The sequence below is a fragment of the Dendropsophus ebraccatus genome, chromosome 5 (assembly GCF_027789765.1).
Source record: "Dendropsophus ebraccatus isolate aDenEbr1 chromosome 5, aDenEbr1.pat, whole genome shotgun sequence".
Lineage (NCBI taxonomy): Eukaryota > Metazoa > Chordata > Amphibia > Anura > Hylidae > Dendropsophus > Dendropsophus ebraccatus.
The window spans coordinates 17,573,957-17,598,724 of NC_091458.1; the positions used below are offsets into that span (position 1 = coordinate 17,573,957).

Here is a 24,768-nt window from a genome sequence, read left to right on the forward strand (position 1 = left end):
CTTCTCCTGCGCGGTTAACTACAGGACTAGGGGCACCATCCTGTGGATAGGGGACAAGTAAGTTTTAATTGGAGAATCCCTTTAAGTAGCCATGCAACTATTCCAATGAAGCAAAACTTGATGTGAACTTTTAGAAATCCTATTTAATACTAAGTAAACTAGTGCAGATTTTCTTCTAAATCAACATTTGTTAACACAACCGCACACACATTTGTTTTTAATCTCATCACTTTATATTAGGGGAACCTACCTAAGGGTATGTCCACACTGAGCAAATCAGGTGGAATTCCACGGCGGAACTTTCCGCCGCGGAATCCCGCCTGTCTCAGTGTGTCATTGCCCGTCTATGGGAGAGCTTGCGCTCCTACGCTGCCGCGGCTCTCCGTTCAAAAAAGTGACTTGTCAATTCTTTGAGCAGCGAGGGGAGGAAGTGGGGGAGTGAGTTCCCTCTTATTCACTCACTGCAGGACACTGAGTACGGCGGGATTCCGCCGTATTTACTCAGTGTGAACATACCCTTAGGGTCCATTTACACAGAAAGATTATCTGACAGATTATCTGCCAAAGATTTGAAGCCAAAGCCAGAAAAAGACTATAAACAGAGATCAGGTCATAAAGGAAAGACTGAGTTATCTCCTCTTTTCAATTCCATTCCTGGCTTTGGCTTCAGATCTTTGGCAGATAATCTGTCAGATAATCTTTCTGTGTAAATGGACCCTAAGGTCCCATTCAATTGCCCAAATTCAAAGTCATCTATAGGAAGAGAGGGTTGGACTCAAAAAGACTTATCCACACCTCAAGATCCAATGTCCACATAGCTCCTTGGTGGTCAAATGACTGCTGACTAGAGATGATCGAATTGTCCGAACCCGAGTGTGCGGCATTTGATTACTGGTGGCTGAAGAAGTTGGATGCAGAGCTCCTGGAAAACATGGATCCCGCCTATGGCCTATGGCTGTATCCATGTTTTCCAGGCAGCCTTAAAGGGGTACTCCGGGCAAAGTTTATTTTTAATATGTTATTACAAAAGAAAAGTTATACAAATCCCTAATATACACTATTTATGGGAAATGCACATATGGTGCTATTTTCCCTCAACTTAGGAGATCAGGCAGGCTCACTTCCTGTAAAAAAAAGGTGACGTCACGTCTCAAGTGCCGGGTCTAGCAGGGGGCGCATGTATGCTTCTATATAGATGTATCTCCCTCTCTGTGCTGGCTGATACTGACCCCGCTGTGGAGGCCCCTCCCCACAACTAGCTCACCCTGCCGCCCGGTCAGCGTTCCCCCAACTAGCTCTGAGCCCACCCGTCCTGTGCAGGAGCACTCACCCGCCGATCGTTCCTGGCAGGGTGAGCACTCCTGTACCTGCCCATCCAGCCGCCCGTGCTCTGATCCGCCCAGTCCCTTGCAGGAGCGCTCACCTGCCGCCCGGTCGCGGTGCTGTTAGCGTTCCTGCACCTCCGTATGCATCAACCTGTCCCCTCTCAGATACCCACAGCGCAGGCGCGTCCGGGTGAGCGCTGAGGCGAAGCGAGGACAGCCTCTGTGCCCCACTGTGCCTCAGCGCTCACCCGCTCCTGCGCAGTGGGTATCTGAGAGGGGACAGGTGATGCATACGGAGATGCAGGAACGCTCACAGCACCGTGACCGGGCGGCAGGTAAGCGCTCCTGCAAGGGACCGGGCGGTTCAGAGCACAGGTGGCTGGATGGGCAGGTACAGGAGCGCTCACCCTGCCAGGAACGAGCGGCGGGTGAGTGCTCCTGCACAGGACGGGTGGGCTCAGAGCTAGTTGGGGGAACGCTGACCGGGCGGTAGGGTGAGCTAGTTGTGGGGAGGGGCCTCCACAGCGGGGTTAGTATCAGCCAGCACAGAGAGGGAGATACATCTATATAGATGCAAACATGCGCCCCCTGCTGGACCCGGCACTTGAGACGTGACGTCACCTTTTTTTACAGGAAGTGAGCCTGCCTGATCTCCTAAGTTGAGGGAAAATAGCACCATATGTGCATTTCCCATAAATAGTGTATATTAGGGATTTGTATAACTTTTCTTTTGTAATAACATATTAAAAATAAATTTTGCCCGGAGTGCCCCTTTAAGGTTGCATCCTACTTTTGTAGCCACCGAACATCTAATGCAGTACACTCAGGGTCGGACAAACACAAGTGTGCTCAAGGTGTGTTCTGCAGACCAGTCCACCATGATCATGATAAGATGGAGTGATTGCCGAGGCCACTGCTAAGGTCAGGATGGCCTACCATTATGGTAGAACAGATACAGCACCATCACACATCTGTTTCTTTTGTTACTAGTAGAGATGAGCGAATACGATTGGATTGAGATGGTATTCGATCGAATATTGCGGTATTCGAAAGATTCGAATTCAATCGAGTAGTGTGTCGAATATGCGCGAAACATTCGAAAGCCCTTCCATCGCACTTGCCACTTTTTTTTAATCGAATGACCATGCTGGGAGGCTGGGAGGGACCCTGGGAGTACGCACGCAGCGCGAAAACGGCGTCTACCCTCATTGGGTGGCTGAACCACATGACCTCGAATCTTAAATACTTGGCTCCCTCCTCTCGACCGCAGATGAGCTTTCAACCTAGCCAGGGAGAGATCTTGCAGCAGGGAGAGAGAGGTTTTAGTAGCGATTTGGTTAGGCAGGATTACTACAGAACCCAAAAGTCCTTGTCAGGGCTAAGATCCAGCGAAAAAGTCATCTCTGAATCCAAAGCTTCTCAGTGCTAAGAAATAGATGTATAACAGCAGCAGCATCAGCAGGTGGATTCATTCCAGTACCCTGTGTGTACAAGTCACTTATAGTGTCCCTGGTTTAGCCCACTAAGGGCACGTTAAACATATTGTTCCAGTAGCCCACTAAGGGCACCTGATATATACTGTTCCAGTAGCCCAGTAAAAGGCACGTGATACATACTGTTCCAGTAGCCCAGTAACGTTGGTACAGAATTACGCGTGATACGCGTGAATAACATGACGCTCTGCGGACGCACATTGGAATCATGTATGTTATACTGCGCAAGAAATACGAACGAAATGTGTGAACATTGCCATAAATATTCGTAAAGCGTTCGCAAATATTTTTCCTTCGCAGCTGCAGAGAGTGGCATTATACTGCGATTTTGGGGTGTTAGGTGCACCCAGGCATGCTCCTCCTAATGTCCTAGTGTCATTCTGGAGGCGTTTGCATCGTTTAGGGAGGTTTCATGGGGGACTTGGTGACCTCCAAGTGGTCGAATTTTGATTTCCAAGTGCCGCCAATTTTTTCCCCATAGACTATAATGGGATCGAATAATCGTTCAAATAGTCGAATATCGGTGCCTATTTGATTCGAATTCTCCAAAGTCGAATATTTCACTACTCCCTCATCTCTAGTTACTAGTTTTTGCACATGAGACTCGGACACCAGATATTTTTCAAAACAAAACATTTTTGTGTAAATTTTGTGGGATTTTTTTTAACAGATTCCTTGAATAGTAAAAAGAAGCCTATATTCTATTACCAAGGTAAATTTCCCTCAACAAAGTATTCACTTACAAAACCAACTTCCCGGGCATCCCATCCTGCAGGAATTCCGTAATGTAGATCATATGTGGAACGTGCACATTCCGGAATACATTGTGCCGCTACATTGTAGCTAATAATTGACACATAAATAACACTTTCAAAGGGCTCATATTGTTACAGAAGAAGCGCAAAAGACACAGATTCCTGTTCATTACACCATCGGGACCATTATATGGAGCAGATGCGCCACTCCGGCCTCAAGGCGGACCCTAATTCTATTCAGATGTTTTCACTGCTTGACCTGACAAATCTTAGGATCACAGCTAACTTATAGAGGATTCTACAACAGGATCAGAAGACCTCCCCATAAGCCTTGAAGAAGGCAGAGAAGTAATAAAACCATGTGCCAAGCAATGATGTTAACCTTTTGACTGTGTTGATTCAAGTCTCCATACACCTTTATAGCACTCTTCTTCTCAGTCAATCAGCCAACCCCCTGTTCTGTACTGAAGAAGGGCAAGAATCCGAAACAGCTGTCTACATAAGATTTCTGGCTTGTTTTTTTTAATCCTTAGTCATGTTCTGAGTTTTCTTAAAAGAAGAGTAGGCATTACTCTACTTGTCTTAGTTTTTGGGAGCCATTTATTGAGAATTAAACAATCCTAAAAGAGCCCTCAAATGTCTCTAAAAAAAAAAAAAAAAATGGGAATATATCATCCCTACCATCCCTTAGATGGTTTAATATTACCTCTGCAATGGTTACTGGTGAAAAATTCTCAGAGACTTCTATTACCTGGTCACAGCTTTTAAAGTATTTGAACAAAAAGTGGCTGAAAAACATGTAGAATTTACATTATTTTCCAAATAGAGCTCCAAAAAACGGCGTGTGAATAAAACCTTCGACCTTGGTGACTTTTATAGAATGTAAACTGTAAAAGTGGTTAATTTTTTTTTTTTTTTTTTTTTTTTTTTTGGTGTTGGTGGAGGTGGTGGGGGTCCACACCCTGTGAGACTTTTTAATTGTTTAAAGTTGGAGGTGATATTAATAATTTAATTTTGTAGGCCTTACATAGGGAACAATAGAAACACAATAAGAACTCCTTAATTTTTTACCCTTTGTTTCATTGTTGTTTAAGGCAGGGTTCACACCATACAGCTATAGTCACATCTTTATTAGCCGTATTTCGGCCATCTTTTTGAATGGCTAAACAAAAATATGGGCGTAGTATGCAAATTATGGTCCTAATTTGGATAATAGGCCCATGTTTTCATTTCAAAATGTAAACTGTCCAAAAAGACGGCTGAAATACAGCCAAAAAAGACATTGTGTGAACATAGCCTTATAGTGCCTTCACAGGGCAAGGATACGCCAATTTTTCTCTATACGCACTGTGTGGACATAGTCTGGGTAATTTAGGAAATTAGGTAATTTCTCGCACATATACAAGTTTTCACTTCCACACTTTCGAGTCTGAGTAAAAACTTGTATACATGCAGGAAATAATGTGATTGTAGCCGCTAGCTGACTAAGTTCGGGCCTGAGCAGTACTGTACGTATCCCTGCTTACTATAGCCACTGAGCCAGGTTGCTATAGCAACACTGCAGCTATTGTGCAACCTAGAAAATGAAAGCAAAGATGTGATTGGTTGAGGGAGATTTATGTCGCTCTTTGTTACCTATAACAACCAATCACAGCTTAGCTTTCATTTCTCCTATCACTCTGGTAAAATGAAAGCTGAGCTGTAATTGGTCACTAACCTCACTGTATATTCTAGAGCAATGGCCATGATCACGCAATGTTCACACTCACCGATGTTAATTTCGTCATCCGTTTCAGCATCACCAATGCATTCAAACTGGAAATCTTGCAGAGAATGGGAAAATTTCTGTACAGCCATAGACAGATCTGAAATAAAAACAAACAGTAAGTTAATATTACTACTCTGCATCACATATAACCATACGGCGGTAGCAAAGACCGCAATGGTAAACCGCCCTAATGACATGACAGGATGATCACATGATCGCCAGCACCAACAAGCATAATGCATGGACATATGCTATTGGGGGAGTAGCAGTGGCCAGCATAGAGGTGAGTATACCATGTTTTTATTTACCCTCCCATGCCCTATACCAAAAACCCCCTTTAAATGGGTACTCAGGGCAAACTTCGTAAACAATGGAGGGAAGGGGCGGAGGGTGGAGTGGAATATAACACTCAAGTTATACTTATCCATCCTGGTGCCCCCGCAGCCCAGCATCACTGCTCCCAGTCACTCCCTGGTCTCCCCTATGTCCCAGTCCTGTAACAACACGGCCCAGCCTTAGTGAGTGAGGGGGGACACCTCTGAAGTCACTCATTGGCTGAGCAGGCAGTTCCTGTGGTGTAGTGACGACACCTGCAATGGGGGTTATAGGACACCACCAGGTTACAGTGACCGGTGGTGCTATGGCTGTGGGAGCACCAAGACTGCTAAGTGTCTTTCAATTTTTAAGTTTCCAACACCCCCGGCCCTCCCTGGTTTTTGAAGTTTGCCCAGAGTACCCCTTTAAGGCAGGCATTCATTTTTAACAATAAAATAGGTTGTTTTTATCATCTTAGAAGGCCAGACAAAGTGAATAAACAATTACATTAAAGGGGTACTCCAGCGGGGGGGGGGGGGGGGGGCACTTTTTTTGCTGGGACCGGGGAGGAGGTGGCTGAGGGAAAAGACGTCTACTCACCTCCCCGGTTCCAGTGGTGGGTCCCGCATTGCGGCGCTCTGGTCCTCGGTTCCCGGCCGCTTCCTGGTGTCTGACACGGGTCACTGACTGGCTGAGCGGACCAGAGACGTCACGTCTCTGGCCCGCGTCAAACACCAGGAAGCGTCCGGGAACCGGGAACCAGAGCGCCGCAATGCGGGACCCGCCGCTGGAACCGGGGAGGTGAGTGGACGTCTTTTCCCTCAGCCACCTCCTCCCTGCTGGAGTACCCCTTTAAGTATATTGGAGCATTGTATGATTTCATTATACAAAGAATAACAAGAGGAGAGTAGAGCACTCCTTTAATTCCTTTTTAACTCTTAGCCGCACTGAGACGTACAGTAATGGCTTGGTGCGGCACTGCTGGCACTGAGCTGAGCTCCTGTTATACTGGGCGGTCCTCTGTTACTATGTGGAGCAGGGGGGCGCCGCTTCATGCCACCATGGTCCAATCGCTGTGTCGGCATGTATTAATCCCTTAGATCCAGTTTTTAGGTCTGAAAATAGGTTCTAAGGGATTTTAAACCTGTCGTCTGGTATCCATTTCCCTCAAGTGCTCGATCCTGTCTTCATCTGTAGGCCGTAAGCCTCAGGCTTTATCAGTCGATCGCAGATAATACTGATTTCTCATGAGAAAACTATGATCAGTATAAGTAATCAAAGGATTTCTTATATTAATCTCCTATGGGCACCTAAAACGTATGTTAAATAAAACAATAAAGTTTTGCTGAATTAAAAAAATTCTCCCATAATAAAAGTTAAAATCACCCTCCTTTCCCCTTTTTCCCCCAGTAAAAAAGTGTAAATAAGCATGTTATATCACTGTGCGTGTAATTGCCAGATCTATTAATATATAACATTATTGATCTCATACAAGGAACGGCGTAGATTATAAAAAATTCCAAACATTAACTTTGCGAATTTTTGCTAAAAAGAAAAAAAAAAAAAAGAATAAAAAGCTATCAAAAAGTCCAATCCATATCAAAGTGGTACTGACGTAAAGCTATGGCGCAAAAAAATGAGCTTCATAGGTGGAAAAATAAAAGGGAAAAAGAGTCTGAATATGGCACTTTTAGGGCTATTCATTTTGTGAAAATGTTTTTTCCATTTTTTCATGTTGGAAAATAAAATAAAACTTATTTATTGGCTATCACTGTAATAGTACCAACCCGGAGAATGAAGATAATGGGGGGGGGGGGATTTATGGATTTATCAATGTGTGCTCCTGGCGTACACCACAAAAAAACTGCCAGATTAGCTCCTTTTCTGACATGTATGTATACCTTGCTTGTCTGATGGGTGGGTGCAATTTATAAAGGTTTACATCTGGAAACAGGTGTAAACCAGGCAAAAATTAACACATGCTTCAAAGCAGGTGTAGATTTCTGCTGTACTAAGAGGTATGCATGTCTTCACGAACTTTATTTCTACATCTTAGAAAAACTGACAGTGCGAACACATAGTAAGCAGACAATATGCGAACCGTGTGGCGACTGACTGTTTCACGCACACAGGCGCTTCAACGGACCTCCCCCTTCCCTTCAATTTTACCTGACAAAGACTTTTTTTCCCGTCTCGTCATGCATCTTATGGTAAAATAAAAATTGTCATTATAAAGTAAATTTAGTTTCTCAAAAAAAATAAGACCTCATGTGACTTTTTTCGAAGGAAAAATGACAGCATTATACATTTTAGAATGCAAACGCTAAAAAACTAAAATGAAAATAAAATAAAACAAAAATGGAAAATCGCTGTGTCCCCTAAGGGTTAAAATTCTCAATGAGGAATGTTGGGTAATTTACAGTCGGGGTAATTCATGGAGTAAATGTAATGAAAGATTTCGCGCTAACTACTGGAACCTTCTGCGATCCTGATATCCAAAGCAAGACCAAGCAGGCTTATGACCTTGTCCGGTCCATTTCTGAGTAGATCTTGTTTTCACTCTCTAACCTAACAATTTATGCCTAAAAACGGACTGAATGTAGTCACTAGTAATCTAAACACACTGAACACCAGTACAGATGGTATACATGATATACACCGTTCTGCCAGTATGCCCACATGGGCCCAGGGGGCATTTTTTTTTTATCCATTTTTACAGCAATTTGTCTACTATATGACATGAATGCATCAACCTGGCACACCAGTAATTGCCGCCGATCAATCAGACTAAACATAGTTGGTCCATTGTGGCGCGGCCGTCCTATTCAGGTGGAGAATTATCATCCATTTACTTGAGAATCCCTCCCGGAGCAGACATGTAATTTTTCTTCATTGAGTTTTATTTAAAGGTCATTTTCCCTCAAAGCTTTCTCCAGCCATTGAGCCCCGCTGAGCTAAATTGCCATTGATTGGAATAATTAGATACTGAAGGAGCACTTGAGGATCCGACGCTCCGGTTAAGACGTCCCATTCGATTAAATCATTTTCGAGGTATCGGTCATAAGGAAAACGGCTGTACATGAAAGCCTAGCAAAAGAATATAAAAACATGTGTATACTGGGCACTATGGAGAAAAGCTTAAAGGGGTTGTTCACCAAAATGTTTTTGTCTTTTAAATCAACTGGTGCCAAAAAGTGTCAGAGATTTCTAATTTACTTCTATTAGAAAATCTCAAGTCTTCCATTACTTTTCAGCTACTGTATGTCCTGCAGGAAGTGGTGTATTCTCTCCAGTCTGACCCAGTTCTCTCTGCTGCCACCTCTGTCCATGTCAGGAACTGTCCAGAGCAGTAGCAAATCCCCACAGAAAACCTCTCCTGCTCTTCAGACTGGAAATTACACAGTACCATACTGTAGGTGGCATGATGGGTGGAGAATGGGTTGCTAGTGCGTTTTCAAGGTGCTATGGGAGCAGAAAGGAAAGAAACAGCAGCAGAACTGCAGCAAGAAAAAGGTTACACTAAGCACTAAGCTGATACTGTTAACAATTGAAGGGAAAGGTAGATTACACTGCAGCACTATGTGGACATAAAGCTGTAGATACAATGTTTTGGGCACAAGGGACAACTACTCTGATGACCTTCATGAGTGGTGAGAGATTAGAAGAAAGTGTTGATATACCTTTGAGGAACAGTGTGGATAATATAAAGTACACAGCATGCAGGTAGATAGCCTAGGCTTTTCTGTCTCTCTCTAAGCCCCACTCCTCCTGTAATTTGTCTTGATCTATCTGTTACTAGAGATAGATTTACCCTCACAACAAGCAATGGACAGCAGTTTGCATAGACCTGGGACACCTAGTGGCCAAGAACTGTTTTTCTTTTTCTTTTTTTCATTATAATTAACTGGTGTCAGAAAGTTAAACATATATATAAATTACTTATATTTTAAAATCTCCAGTCTTCCAATACTTATCAGCTGCTGTTTGTCCTGAAGGAAGTTGTGTATTCTTTCCAGTCTGACAACAGTGCTCTCTGTTGCCACTTCTGTCCATGTTACAAATTGTCCAGATTTTCTGTGGGGATTTACTACTGCTCTGGACAGTTCCTGACATTGACAGAGGTGGCAGCATAGAGCACTGTGCTAGACTGGAGAGAATACACCACTTCCTGCAGGACAAACAGCAGCTGATAAGTACTGGAAGACTGGAGATTTTTAAATAGAAAGTTATATAGATTTGTAAGTCAAGCTATTTCTCCACTTCTTGTATACTTTTCATTATGTACCTTGAGTAATGTTTATTACTCTACATGTTGGAAAATAATAAAAAAGTGAGCTGAAAAAAAAAAGAAAATACATTATATAACGGTGGAGCTTCACTTTGATATCCGTTTATGACGCACTTACAGCAGGAGACAGATATAGTATACGGTAATGGTAATTCCCAAGACTAGGCCTACTTAGGTTGCTATAATACATACAAAGCCGGAGACGTACCATACATATTAACGTTCCCTGGAAATAGACTGATCCCGTAAAGATTCTTCCTCGAGCCAAAGCAACATCTGGTTCGAATGATACGTGATTGATTTTAATAGCTTATCTATGAGACATTCCAAAATCTATCCTGAGGTCGGTTCTTCCAGCCAAGAGGAGCCAGCGTGAAACTCAACCTATGAAATTACCAATAAAGCACAACTCCCCTAAATCCACGCTGAAATGGACACTTAAGCATGTCTGCAACACCTCTGTAATAAGAGCGCTGCCCTTCATATGGAGATAAGTGGTGACGCACACCGTACATTATATCATCCCAACGACTACAAAGTGCCGGGGAGAAATCCCCTGACAGTTTTATGGGTGTTTATAGGAAGGCGCGTTTTACAGTATAAGGCATTATGCTCTCTGTTATCTGCCTGCACTGTGCACTAAGTGTTCTCAAGCTGGGATGGGGATTCGCTATGTGTCTGTACAGCCGCCAAAACCTGTGCGTATACAACGGAAAAGAGCATTGCCGTATCTGGTATATATACACATTAACTAAGATTTCACATATTGATCATGTTACAATGGTCGACACTGGCAGGGGCCATATCTCTGCGGTGGTTATGGAGTATAGTTGGGGTAACAAGCCTTGGGGAAATTCATCATAGACTCTCTGCTGCCACCAGTGGCTGTGTCGGGAAATTCAGGGCACTGGTCTCGACATAGTTACATATCGCTAGCTCTAATGCATGCAGGTACTAAGCCACCTCTGATGTCTATATAATACAGGTTAGCATTCGAACAGACATTGCACTGGGGGAGCTGTCTGTGTCACTAGTGGTGCAGTCTCTCCTGATATCTGTATAATACATGTTACCATTAGAACAGACATTGCACTGGGGGAGCTGTCTGTGTCACTAGTGGTGCAGCCTCCCCTGATGTCTATATAATACATGTTACCATTAGAATAGACATTACACTGGGGGATCTGTCTGTGTCACTAGTGCTGCAGCCTCTCCTGATATCTGTATAATACATGTTACCATTAGATTAGACATTACACTGGGGGATCTGTCTGTGTCACTAGTGCTGCAGCCTCTCCTGATGTCTATATAATACATGTTACCATTAGAATAGACATAAAGCAGGGGGAGCTGTCTGTGTCACTAGTGCTACAGCCTCCCCTGATATCTGTATAATACATGTTACCATTAGAATAGACATTACACTGGGGGGAGCTGTCTGTGTCACTAGAGCTGCAGCCACCCCTGATGTCTATATAATAAATGTTATTATAAGAATAGACATTACACTGGGTGGGGGGGGGGCTGTCTGCGTCACTAGTGCCGCAGCCTCCCCTGATGTCTGTATTATACATGTTACCATTAGAATAGACATTACACTGGAGGTAGCTGTGACACAGTGACACAGACAGCTCCCCCAGTCTAATGTCTATTCTAATGGTAACATGTATTATATAGACATCAGGGGAGGCTGAAGCACTAGTGACACAGACAGCTCCCCCAGTCTAATGTCTATTCTAATGGTAACATGTATTATATAGACATCAGGGGAGGCTGCAGCACTAGTGACACGGACAGCTCCCCCCAGTGTAATGTCTATTCTAATGGTACCATGTATTATATAGACATCAGGGGAGGCTGCAGCACTGGTGACACAGACAGCTCCCCCCCAATGTAAGGTCTATTCTAATGGTAACATGTAATATATAGACGTCACACTGGGGGGAGCTCTCAGTGTCACTAGTGCTACAGCCTCCCCTGATATCTGTATAATACATGTTACCATTAGAATAGACATTACACTGGGGGCTCAGTGTCACTAGTGATACAGGGCTTGCGCACTCCTGCAGTTCCCAACACAGCCACTGGAGGCAGCAGAGGGGCGCTATTCTAACATACATACAAGGCCTTCCTGCTGACAAATGAGCCTAACATTACATGTTTTCTTTTTACCCTTTTCTCTGTATTTTTGCACTTGTTCTCTATGTCCCCATGCTTCCCTGGCCCATGTACTATTTGTCTTGTATCTCTGCATCTTTGTGGACTTACTTTATCATTAAGACACTGACCTTTCCTTTACCAATTCATCTCCCCTGAAATTGCAAATACAATTAAAGAAGAGAAGGTTACAGGCGAGCCCATGCAATCGAGAGCCGAGAAAACATCTAAAGTAAAGTATTATCAATCAGCTAAACCCCGCAGCTATCCCCCGGGCGACGAAATTAATAGAAATGTTAAGTATTGCCGCAATGCTGGGAACAGCCAAAGATTCCGCTTAAAGGACCCAAAGTCTATTCTCTCTTTCTTTGTTTTCCACTATCGGAATTATGAATATTTGTATGATTTTTTTAATATAGCTATCACAGCATTACATAAGACATGGCTGCTTTCTTGTGGAAACAGCGCCTCCCTTCCATCAGTTTGGATGGGATATTGTGGCTGAGCTCTATTGATTTAAACACAGCTGAGTTGCAATACCACACCCAACCTTAGGACAAAAGGGGCGCTGTTTGTATTAGTAGTAGCTATGTTTTCTGTACCCCATTTAACAGATAGAAGATAAATGATTATACTATTTTTTTAAAGGGGTACTCTGATGATTTTTTTTATCAAATGGTAGCAGAAAGTTATATAGATGTGCAAATGACTTATATTAAAAAGTCTTCCAGTACTTATCAGCTGCTGCATGTCCTGCAGGAAGTGGTGTATTCTTTCCAGTCAGACACAGTGCTCTCTGCTGCCACCCTTGTCCATGTCAGGAACTGCCCAGAGCAGGAAAGGTTTTCTATGGGGATTTGCTACTGCTCTGGACAGTTCCTGACATGGACAGAGGTGGCAGCAGAGAGCACTGTGTCAGCCTGGAGAGAATGCACCACTTCCTGCAGGACATACAGCAGCTGATAAGTACTAAAAGGCTGAAAATTCTTCATTGGAAGTAGATTACAAATCTGTATAACTTTCTCACACCAGTTGATTTGAAAACATTTTTTTTCCACCGGAGTGCCCCTTTAAAGGTCTAGAATAATTTAAAAAAAATAACTTATTATGAACTGCCGTCCTTAATTAGATGTATTATGCCAAATGAACATATAGGGGCCTTTGTAATTCCTGTTTCTTGGTGGATCCTACTGATTTCCAAAAATCTAAGGCCCATAGGGGAAGCTAGCCAATCCCCAAATCGCGTCTACTATTTCCTCCAGATAGGCGCCACCTCGAAGCAGACTTTATTGAAATAATGGGGGGAGATTTATCAAACATGGTGTAAAGTGAAACTGGCTCAGTTGCCCCTAGCAACCAATCAGATTCCACCTTTCATTCCTCACAGACTCTTTGGAAAATGAAAGGTGTAATCTGATTGGTTGCTAGGGGCAACTGAGCCAGTTTCACTTTACACCATGTTTGATAAATCTCCCCCCATTATTTCAATAAAGTCTGCTTCGAGGTGGCGCCTATCTGGAGGAAATAGTAGACGCGATTTGGGGATTGGCTAGCTTCCCCTATGGGCCTTAGATTCTTGGAAATCAGTAGGATCCACCAAGAAACAGGAATTACAAAGGCCAGGTGTACATCACATTCTTGAGATATATGTTCAGGAAGTAGACTGAGCTCATTAGTCACTAGTAGACTAGGCTACATCTATGAAACTCAATGGGCCTGTAAAGTATGCATCCGCATGCCAATAATAACAATAATGATATTTATTTGTATAGCGCTAACCGATTCCTTTTTATCAGTACCAGATGTATACCCCCAAAAACATCAGGCCTTAACAAAGACTTTCGGAAAAATGCTCTAGAGAAACTGCTGAAGTGAAGTAAGGACAATGTGCAGGACGGCCACTTGATTCCTTTAAACACACTCCCACGACATACAGGCCTCAAAATAGAAAAAAGATGGTCCCATAGTAAAAGGCCTCTCTACAGCCAGACACCACCCTGCTCTATACAAGAAATAACCTCAAAAAATCAGTCTACAGATGGGGAATTTCACCTTCTGGAGAGTTGTCTGACTTGGCTTACATCCCCAGTCATGTCCTAAGGCTTCTTATTAGAGTCTTACCCTAATTTCGCAGGTAAGCTACAGACTCAGAGATCAGCAAACTTTTCAAAAGTTTGATTTGGCAGGTTTGCAGAAGTTTAACGTTAAGTTTGGATTCGTCTGAATCAAATCTTAAACAACCCGCATTAAAACAGCTAAACCATTGCAGACTGCGTTAGGGCGGTTCAAAAAAATGTGCTCATCTATACTTACCTGTCTGTGCTCCCGCAATGTCCTTCCTCTTTGGTGTCCGGTGTTCTGCATTGCTTCCAAAATCCCATTCAGCCAATCATTGACTGAGACGGGACAGCAACATGGGCAGTGATCGAGAGTGACAGTCTGCTTAGCCAATCACTGGCTGCGACTCTATCGCCTCTTAGTCAGCCAGCAACGGGAAACAGCTGAAGACACCGAAGACCCATAGAACGACATTGGGGGAGCACAGACAGGTGAGAAAAAACTGTTTTTAAGATTTTTCCAAACTTGTTCCAAAATTTACAATAAGTTTGGTTCTGTGCTGAACCAAACTTTTTGCAAAGTTTGGAACGAATCTTGGTTTGGTACGTCCGGTTTGCTCATCTCTAGTAAGCTACACTCAAAAGGTGGCATCAAAAAGCTGCTTTCCATATCCTTCTTACCATAGATACTATACTGTGTACATGAAATAAACAATGCTATATATAATCTAGATAAAGTATATATCTAAGTAATGCATACATAAATGCTATATTCGGCCCAGATAGATACCATAAAATCAGGAAGTGATATATAATGCAATATATAATAAGATAACTTGTAGAGCCATAAAGTTGCTGTCTACAATGATCATCGGGAAAACCACAATATAAAACACAATTTGCATGAAAATAAAAACCAATTTTGTATCTAACCGAGATCACTAATTCCCCATTCTGATCCCCGTCCAATGCAAACATGTAGTTACACATTAAGTACAGTCAGCAGTCTGGACTACTTGCATCTGGATAGTAAAATGATACATTTTGATCATGGAAATGGCGACATGTTCTATATTCCGTATAAAACCATTAGTCAGCCGGCCACTAAGCCGTATTTATATGAAGCTGTATCAGAAGTCCTCTGTAATCACAGTAATTATACAGGAGGATGGGGAACAGGGTTTTCCATTCTTACCGGCCAACTGGACTCATGATTCATCATCTACCGCTTAAAAGGTGAAAATCATAGAGAAACTCTTCGATAAACCGTGCTTGAATTTTGTTGCCAAACCGTGTCAAGTGGAAAGCTTTCTACTTTGCAAGCCTGAGATTGGAGACCGAGACTATAGTCGATGCATTCCAGACTCATAGAACTATTTTACATATTATGAGAGATAGCTATCACCCAAACAGTTGTTAAAGTTTTGGAAAAATGGCGGCCTGCATACTCAAACAAGGACATCTTGGACCCAAGTTTATGTGATCAGGGGGTGCCCCGATGGTTGGACCCCCACTGATCAGACACTTATCACCTATTGCATTGCCTTTACATGGCACAATACATTGAGTGGCCAGGCTGCACGAACGATCTCTGTATCATTTGTGTGACCATTTGCACACATAGTTATAGAACTATTTTTATGCTTGCACAAAAGATGCCGTCAGCCCATGATCGCTGACATTACCGCACGGGTAAATTGTCGGCTTCTAGCTACACTTGTTAGAGTTAATCAGCCCATGTAAAGGGCCCTAAAGCTCCATTAACATTTAGGAGGCCTGTCGTAATTTACTCAGTTGCCAGTATCCACATGTCTATAAAAAAAAGAAAAGAAGTTGGAACCCCAATGTATCAAATCCAAGTCAATGGTTCACTGGTGGCGTAGCTGCCATGACCACTTTTCAATCAGAAGCCGCAACACTAATGTGAACAAAGGCTAAGGGTGCCTTCACACCTACCGGATCCGCAGCGGATTTTCTGCTGCGGATCCGCAGAAGATTTGACTAAATGAATGAACACAGCATTAAATCCGCACTGTAAAATCCGCTGCGGATCCGGTGTGTGAAAGCACCCTAAATCAGAGACTACTTCCCACCTAATGTACAGTATCCAATGTCAATACCATCTTAAAGGGGAACAGGTTAGACAAATCTAAATCCAAATAATTGGGGGAGATTTATCAAACATGGTGTAAAGTGAAACTGGCTCAGTTGCCCCTAGCAACTAATCAGATTCCACCTTCCATTTTCCAAAGAATCTGCGAGGAATGAAAGGTGGAATCTGATTGGTTGTTAGGGGCAACTGAGCCAGTTTCACTGTACGCTATGTTTGATAAATTTGCCTATGTCCCTACTGCACAGGATACAACAAAGAGGAAGATATGTCTCTTACCCTCCTCCTCGGTGCCATTCCGGTGCAGTTAGTAGGTTGCTCCATTGTCCGGTAAGACCATTAGGAGCATTGCCTGCCCCTATAGTGCCAATTAGACCCCGGACGGCCTGCCCCTCTCTTATCATAGCCAATGGAGCGTGCTGGCTGGGAATGGGCTGGATCGACACTATGGGGGCGGGCAATGCTCCTTCCAGTCTCTAGACCATGGAGCAAACTACTAACTGCACCAGAATGGTGGAGAGGAGAAAGGTTAGAGACATACTGTATCTTCCTCTTCAGTGTCTCCTGTGCAATAGGGACATATCAACAGATTAGATTTGTGTAACCTGCTGATAGTTCCCCTATAATCATTTCGACCACAGTACCACATGCTCTGAACAGACATTGAACCAGCAGGGACTGTAGTGAGCTGCGGCATGAGGTAAGGCATTTTGGATGCAGTTCTGCATGTGAACAGTGGATTAGATACAATTGTAAACTAAAGATCTATGAAAGAATCTAAATAATATCAGCAAATAAAAATGATAAACCGAAAATAAAAAATGTAACCGAAAATAAAAGTTACACAAAAAAAAATCTCCCAGTGCCAGGAAAGAAGTACAAAGAATTTACAAGCTTGGGGTGCGCCTGTACACCCAGGACTCCGAGCAAGGCCTGCTGGCTAGAAAACAATGCGATTCTCCTGAGGAGAAGGAGGACCTGTCTAAAAAACAACAGCACATTTTTTAAGACTCTCTAAGACCTACATCAGACAAACGTCTATTACACAGCAGATGTCGGGAGATAAATAAGGGCCAAATAGTTTATATTCCAAAGTGCTCTTATCTGGCAAGACCCAAGGAAACGGAGAGCACATCTGTAGAGCACAGGACGAGGGGCTCCATGGCTCTTCTTACCAGGTTGACGGAGAAGAAGAGTGAACAGAAAAAAAAGTTCTAACTAATAAACATCCTTCCCATCTGCAGGATAAAGCTCTACTCACCGGGTTTATTAGGTATCTGTAGAGTGCCGGACACGGCAGAGAATTTTGGTGTTCTTTATAAAACAATGGATGACAGTGTTAGCGGGTCTTAAAAGAGAACTCCATCCAAATCCATGGCATGGCAGAGAGAGTGGATGGGATCATAATAAAGAAATTATACTTTCCCATTCCTGTGCCCCCAAAGCTGGAATTCTCCTCAAATAGAGGCATATAGAGACTAGAAACGAGCTAACTTGCCAGTTGCCGGTTGGCATTTGCATCCCGCTGCCTGGAGAAGGTGGATGAAGCTGGAGGACTGCCTGGAAAACATGGATACAGCCATGTGCATCCACCTTCTCCAGGCAGAAGGAGTCAAATGCCGGTCGCTCGGGAATATGTGAACCCAAACTTTCGGCAAATTTGCTCATCTCTAGTAGAGACTCGTCAAACATTATGGACGGAGATGGAAAAATTTATGGAGTCTGTGTTATGTCTGCCTAGAGCAGCAAGACCAGGAGAGAAGCGCCCAGCTGAGGGCTAGTGATAAATGGGGATCAGAACACCCACACCTGACCCACCAAAACTTTTAGCATGCCAAAAATCTTTTTTAAAGTGACAATTACAATTTAAAAGGGAAATGTACAGTTCAACTTTTTGTCTGGAAAATGTAACATCAGTCCCTCTTTTTAGTGGAAATTTTTGTAAATGAGACTTTGTTTATTTTATTTCACAATTCTTTTATTTTTGTGAAGAAGAAAAAAATCCTGAAAATGATCCACAAAATTTCCCTGCCAACCTTAGGCTCTATTCATACATCCGTGATATTAATGAATTAATCTCTGGCGCAGAGTATTAAAAAGGCCCCTAAAGTACTGAGGGCTGTAATGCCCTCAGTATAAGAATAAGATTTGGAAGCAAGACTCATGCTGCGTTTACACGGAACGATTATTGCTCGAATTTTCGCAATAACGATTGCATTTAACGATCTTTCAACATGTTCTCAAATCGTCGTTCATCCTTCGCTAAAAATTCGCAGATCGCTTCCTGTAAACAGTCTTTCAAAAATTCCCCCTATCTGAAAGATTGGTTTAAGCGATCTTAAAAACAATCGCAATAACAATTTTTCTTACAAATTTTTTAACGATTATTCTAACGATTTATTTGTCTAAACGCTGATGAAATCGTTGCTTTAAAATTGTTAAATGCTGTGTAAACGCAGCATTAGGGCTCTATTACACGTTAAATCGTTAAATCGTTCGAATTTAAACGATAATTGCAGGTAACGATCGAAAAATCGTTCGTTTGTCGTTGATCGTTGATTTAGATCTGAACCCAAAATTATCGTAAATCGTTCGCTGTAATTCCACATTTGTTCAGTTCAGTGTAATTGCACATTGTTCATTGTTTTGCTCGGATCAGAAGGAGTAAACGATCAGAGTAAGGATCGCAATAACGATCATAGTAACGATCGTAGCTAACGATTATCGTTCTGTCTAATATGGTGAACGATTTCAGGTAAATGATAAACAATCACATTTGCGATCGTTTATCGTTAAAAATCGCTCCGTGTAATAGGACCCTTAGGGCCTTATTCCACGGGACGATTATCGTTCGAAAAATTGTTAAATCGTTCGTATTTGAACAATAATCGTTTTGTGTAAAGCAGACGATTAAACGGCCAGCGCGAAATCGGTCGTTTGGTAGAATTTAGACCCATTTTTATCGTTTGATCGTTCGCAAATTATTTGTGTAATAAAAAGTCATAGCTGAAAAATGATTGTTTAAGGTCGTTCGCAATAGCGGTCGTTTGGAAGTTTGAAACCTGAATTGCAGCTTTGTACATGAGAAACGCACAGCAGTACACTTCACTCCCTGACTTGGCACTACTAGATGCCTTTCCTGGATATGTCTGGAGACCAGTGATGAGACCAACCGATATGACGGGCAAAAGATGGCCCCATACTGTAAGTGTATGGTCATGGAGGACCCTTACAAAGGTCTGGTAAATGAGGCCCTAAAACCCAGTTTACATTACCCTCTCATTGGATAGGACTAGCAATCTGCATTATACCCTGTGTCACTAAAGTTGAGCGCAAATGTATAATGCTCCAGTCCGATCGTCTGGCATTTAATTACTGGTGATTGAAGAAGTAAGATGCAGCCCTAGGGGGTCCTGGAAAATATAGATACAGCCATAGGCCATGGGTTGTATCCATGTTTCACCAGACTCCCTGGAAAGTCCTGAGTTGCACTTATCTCTATGGGGGAGATTTGTCAAACATGAGGTAAAGTGAAACTGGCTCAGTTGCCCCTAGCAACCAATCAGATTCCACCTTTCATTCCTCACAGACTCTTTGGAAAATGAAAGTTGGAATCTGATTGGTTACTAGGGGCAACTGAGACAGTTTCACTTTACACCATGTTTTATAAACCTCCCCCTAAGTGTCACGTTTTGATGTCCGGGGGTCCGGCCAAAAATTAATAAAACCCTTTCCAGAAATTTCCTTTAAAAAATGTAACATTGGTCCTAGGATTGTCGACTTTATAAAAGCTATGTGGTCGGTGCACTTCAGGCGTCCATAAACCCTTATTTTAACCAATTCTGTCAAACTTATTCATCAGAAAGTAGATGTTAAATTTTCTTTTACATTTTTCAAGTTCTTTATTCAATCACAATTTAATATTTTGAACTGCAGTTGCCGCATGCCGCCTCCCTTGGTACCGAGCCTCTAAATCTGACCAGATGCCTTTAAATGGGCCGTGAAGGTATGCAAAGTCACCGTGAAGTCCGAGAACACAAATAACCTACAACGCAAGCCAAACAGTATAACAATCACCACCACACAGTAAAAAGGGGAAAAAAGAAAAAAAAAAATTTTTTTAAAGTTGTACTTCATCAGTCTGAAATTACATCTCAGGTTGAAGCCCCCCCAGAGGAGCGGTGTGTAATAAGCCAAGCAGAAGCGTTACATGCTTAGGGCATGCGTGGGCAAATCCTTATGGATCACAAGGAAGAGGAGCATTCGCATTGCTCACCGTGACTTAGGTCTCATATTCCATATGTTTTTTTTTCACCGACCATATGTTAAGCTTGAGAACTGGGACAAAAATGAAAGCTTTCCTGACAGAAAAATTCGAAATTTTCCTAAACTTAAAAAAACAAAAACAAAAAAAAAAAAACAAGAACGCCAGGACAGGGTTACTGATAAAATGGGAAGTTTAGTAATAACTACCAGACTGAAAAAAATCCCACAATTTGCCAAACTAGAAACACATGATTATTAAAAATAATAATAAAAAAAAAAAACATTAAAAAGATGTTTTTAAAAAATTGGTCATGTTGAGTTTTTTTTTTTTTTTTTAGGAAAAATTGGGCCTTGAGCATCAAGCATAGTAGGGGCCCCCCTTGAAATTCTTAATAATCACTGTAATTTCAGACAACTTTTCTCCATGTTATTCTTAATACACAGTATTTGAATTTTTAACATTATTTTTATTAGGTTTTATACATTTTACAAGCCTCTTATGGGCAGGGTCCTCTCTCCTGTAGAGTGTAGGTTCTTATGGGCAGGGTCCTCTCTCTCCTGTAGAGTGTAAGCTCTTATGGGCAGGGTCCTCTCTCTCCTGTAGAGTGTAGGCTCTTATAGGCAGAGTCCTCTCTCCTGTAGAGTGTAATCTCTTATGGGCAGGGTTCTCTCTCCTGTAGAGTGTAAGCTCTTATGGGCAGGGTCCTCTCTCCTGTAGAGTGTAAGCTCTTATGGGCAGGGTCCTCTCTCCTGTAGAGTGTAAGCTCTTATGGGCAGGGACCTCTCTCCTGTAGAGTGTAAGCTCTTATGGGCAGGGTCCTCTCTCCTGTAGAGTGTAAGCTCTTATGGGCAGGGTCCTCTCTCCTGTAGAGTGTAAGCTCCTATGGGCAGGGACCTCTCTCCTGTAGAGTGTAAGCTCTTATGGGCAGGGTCCTCTCTCCTGTAGAGTGTAAGCTGTTATGGGCAGGGTTCTCTCTCCTGTAGAGTGTAAGCTCTTATGGGCAGGGTCCTCTCTCTCCTGTAGAGTGTAAGCTCTTATGGGCAGGGTCCTCTCTTCTGTAGAGTGTAAGCTCTTATGGGCAGGGTCCTCTCTCTCCTGTAGAGTGTAAGCTCTTATGGGCAGGGTCCTCTCTCTCCTGTAGAGTGTAAGCTCTTATAGGCAGGGTCCTCTCTTCTGTAGAGTGTAAGCTCTTATGGGCAGGGTCCTCTCTCTCCTGTAGAGTGTAGGCTCTTATGGGCAGGGTCCTCTCTCCTGTAGAGTGTAAGCTCTTATGGGCAGGGTCCTCTCTCCTGTAGAGTGTAGGCTCTTATGGGTAGGGTCCTCTCTCCTGTAGAGTGTAAGCTCTTATGGTCAAGGAAATCTCTCCTGTAGAGTGTAATCTCTTATGGGCAGGGTCCTCTCTCCTGTAGAGCGTAAGCTCTTATGGGCAGGGTCCTCTCTCCTGTAGAGTGTAATCTATTATGGGCAGGGTCCTCTCTCCTCTACAGTGTAAGCTCTTATGTACAGGGATGCCCAAGTGAAAGACTGTTTTTTCCATTGCTTCCAAGGCATTAATAACACCACAGAGCTGCTGTATGAACTTTGTCAGCATTGATGTCTCGGGTTACACACACTCGGGAGTCATCTTGAACTCAGCACAATTGGCCCTTGTAATTTGTGAATGGAGACGCTTCTTTCCCTTGCGGTAAATGTAAGTAACATCTTCATAGATACTTCTACAATAACCAGTACCTCAATCAGTAAGCCGCTCTCATATAGACATGATGATGGATTTTGCAGTCGAGTACAGTCTCTAAGCGTTTCCAAAGATCTTCCATAGGTTCAGGCCATTGGGGGCTTGCCCCATTACCAATATTATGAGGGTCTTGAGAAGGAGATACAGTACCAATGTTTAAGTGAATCTGCACCTATTAGAAGCATGTTGTTTTTAGATCTAATATTGTTAAATGGCAGCATTGAATGTTTAAAATGGAGCTAGTGTACAAGGAGAGCATTGTCAGGGGGACCATCTCACTGAGGGATCGAGTTACAGCTGCCCATAGAAATCTATAGAGAAAAGGAAGGAGGAGTAGGAAAGATATTGGCTGGAGAGAGACAGATGCAGCCTGCAGTAAGTATTAGATATCCCTCTAGTGCTGAATTCACAATCACACTGCTCAGTACTGCTCTATAACGTCCTCCATGCTGCTTCTGTGGATGTGCTTTAGTGCTATAGAGAAGCAGGATCACCCTCTACTGTGTGTACAGTGTATAGGAGGCATCATAGCAGCTGCCCTTAACCCAATACAACTTGAAGTGTCGCTGTCGTTAAAATTTTTGGGAAACTTTGTAATTGGGTTTATTAGCAGAAAAGTGCATTTTTATCATGAAAAAAGCAGTTTGAAGCTCTCCCCCCCTGTCTTCATGGTTCTCTCATGGAGAGGAGAGGGGTGCGGGGAGATGAGGCACCAAAACAGGACAACAAAGAGTTAATTTACAGCTACATCACCTGGCTCTCTCCTCTGAAGTCAGCACTGACCTCTCTGACCTCTGAATACCGGCTTTCACATAGGTACCGCTGTGTACTTTGTTCTCTGCTCTCTGCTGGTGACTAATTTCCCTCCTCCCCTCTCCGCTCTCCATAGGTCACACAGGGCTCCACTGATGTAAAAGAGTCGAGATTTCCTGACCATGAGCAGTGAATGAGAGGGGGGGGGAGAGACCTGGGAAAAGTCTTTTTGAATGCAGATGATGACATATTTGCCTAATAAACCCAATTACAAAGTTTCTTAAAATCGCCTGTACTATTGATTTCTGCAAAAAAAAAAAAAAAAAAAATATTAAATAAAAAATTAAGTGACAGAGACACTTTAAGATTAGAGATGGAGCCTACAGAGAGGAAGACGGGTTAAAAATGCCATATGGACGTTACATAATAGCCAGAAATAGTGCTGCTCCTTGTGTAAACAATAGCCTATCCTAAGTTATGTAAAATAACAGGTATGCTTTAAATGTTCTTTCCTACATTGATAGAAAGTTTAGGAACAAGGGGCAAGTACTAACAGGTGCATGGCACTATAGGGGGTTGTTGGTTGCCACTTATGGAGAATGGTATTGGTACTGTGGCTGTTACTCATGGGAAGCGCATTAGTGGGCATGCATGAGGGGCTTCATTCATGGCACTTACAGTATAGGAAAAATTGTGTTTATCTGTTGTAGGGTACTATGGTTGTCAGTATTGCAGGGCACCTACCTTGGATCTGCTTTAAAGAGGTACTCCGGCAAAAAAAAAAAAAAAAAACAATATAGATTTGTAGTAAAATTCTCAGGCCTACCAGTACTTGTCAGCTGCTGTATGTCCTGCAGGAAGTATTGTATTCTTTCCAGTCAGACACAGTGCTCTCTGCTGCCATCTCTGTCCATGTCAGGAACTGTCCAGAGCAGGAGAGGTTTTTTTATGGAGATTTACTGCTGCCCTGGACAGTTCCTGACATGGACAGAGGTGGCAGAACTGTGTCAGACTGGAAAGAATACACCACTTCCTGCAGGACATACAGCAGCTGACAAGTACTGGTAGGCTTGAGATTTTTATTACAAATCTATATAGCTTTTTGAAACCAGATTTTTCACCAGAGTACCCCTTTAAATGACAATGTTTGGGGGCCATAGAATAATAGTAAATACTAAACTACAAACCAGGAGCCTACTGGTTGGACGCAAATATGGAAGCTCCATTATACATAACATTGCAATGTTAATTTATTTGGACTTTTCTGTGTTCGTCTACAATACTCCATCATGTCTATATGAAATAGAGAATGAATACCACCCACTATATTCCCAACGCCAAAAATGTCCTAAATCCGGGGACACGTGGAGCTCTCGGCAGCGTCGGCGTTGGTGTCAGCAGTGTCGGCGCCCCCTCTTGAGCAGTTGTGGTCTCCATCAGCGCTTTGCTTACTGCACTCAATTTGCTTTGAAGCAGAACACGGCACGGAAGGGAAGGGAGGGGGGGGGGGGTTCAATGCCTGAGTGCTTAATCGAGTATGAAATCCCATTGAAAATAATGGGAGACTCGAGTATTTAACCAGGTGCCCCCGGCAGAGGAGAGCAGAGGCTACCTGGTTAATATGAAGGTGACAGTCTTAAAGGGGTAGTTCACCCCCCCAAAATTCTTTTAAATAAAACTGGTGCCAGAAAGTTATGCAGATTTGTTATTTACCTCTATTAAAAAATCTCCAGTCTTCCAGTAGT

General features: G+C 42.8%; 1 protein-coding gene across 3 annotated transcripts in view; it reads right to left on the reverse strand.

Moving 5' to 3' along the window:
* Positions 1–24,768, reverse strand: part of ARHGAP42 (Rho GTPase activating protein 42) — a 213,143-nt gene that overhangs the window by 135,377 nt on the left and 52,998 nt on the right. For all 3 annotated transcript variants that reach the window (XM_069969607.1, XM_069969608.1, XM_069969609.1), the window contains exon 2: positions 5,343–5,438. In XM_069969607.1, coding sequence (XP_069825708.1) covers positions 5,343–5,438 — 96 coding nt within the window. The remainder of the gene's footprint in view (positions 1–5,342; positions 5,439–24,768) is intronic.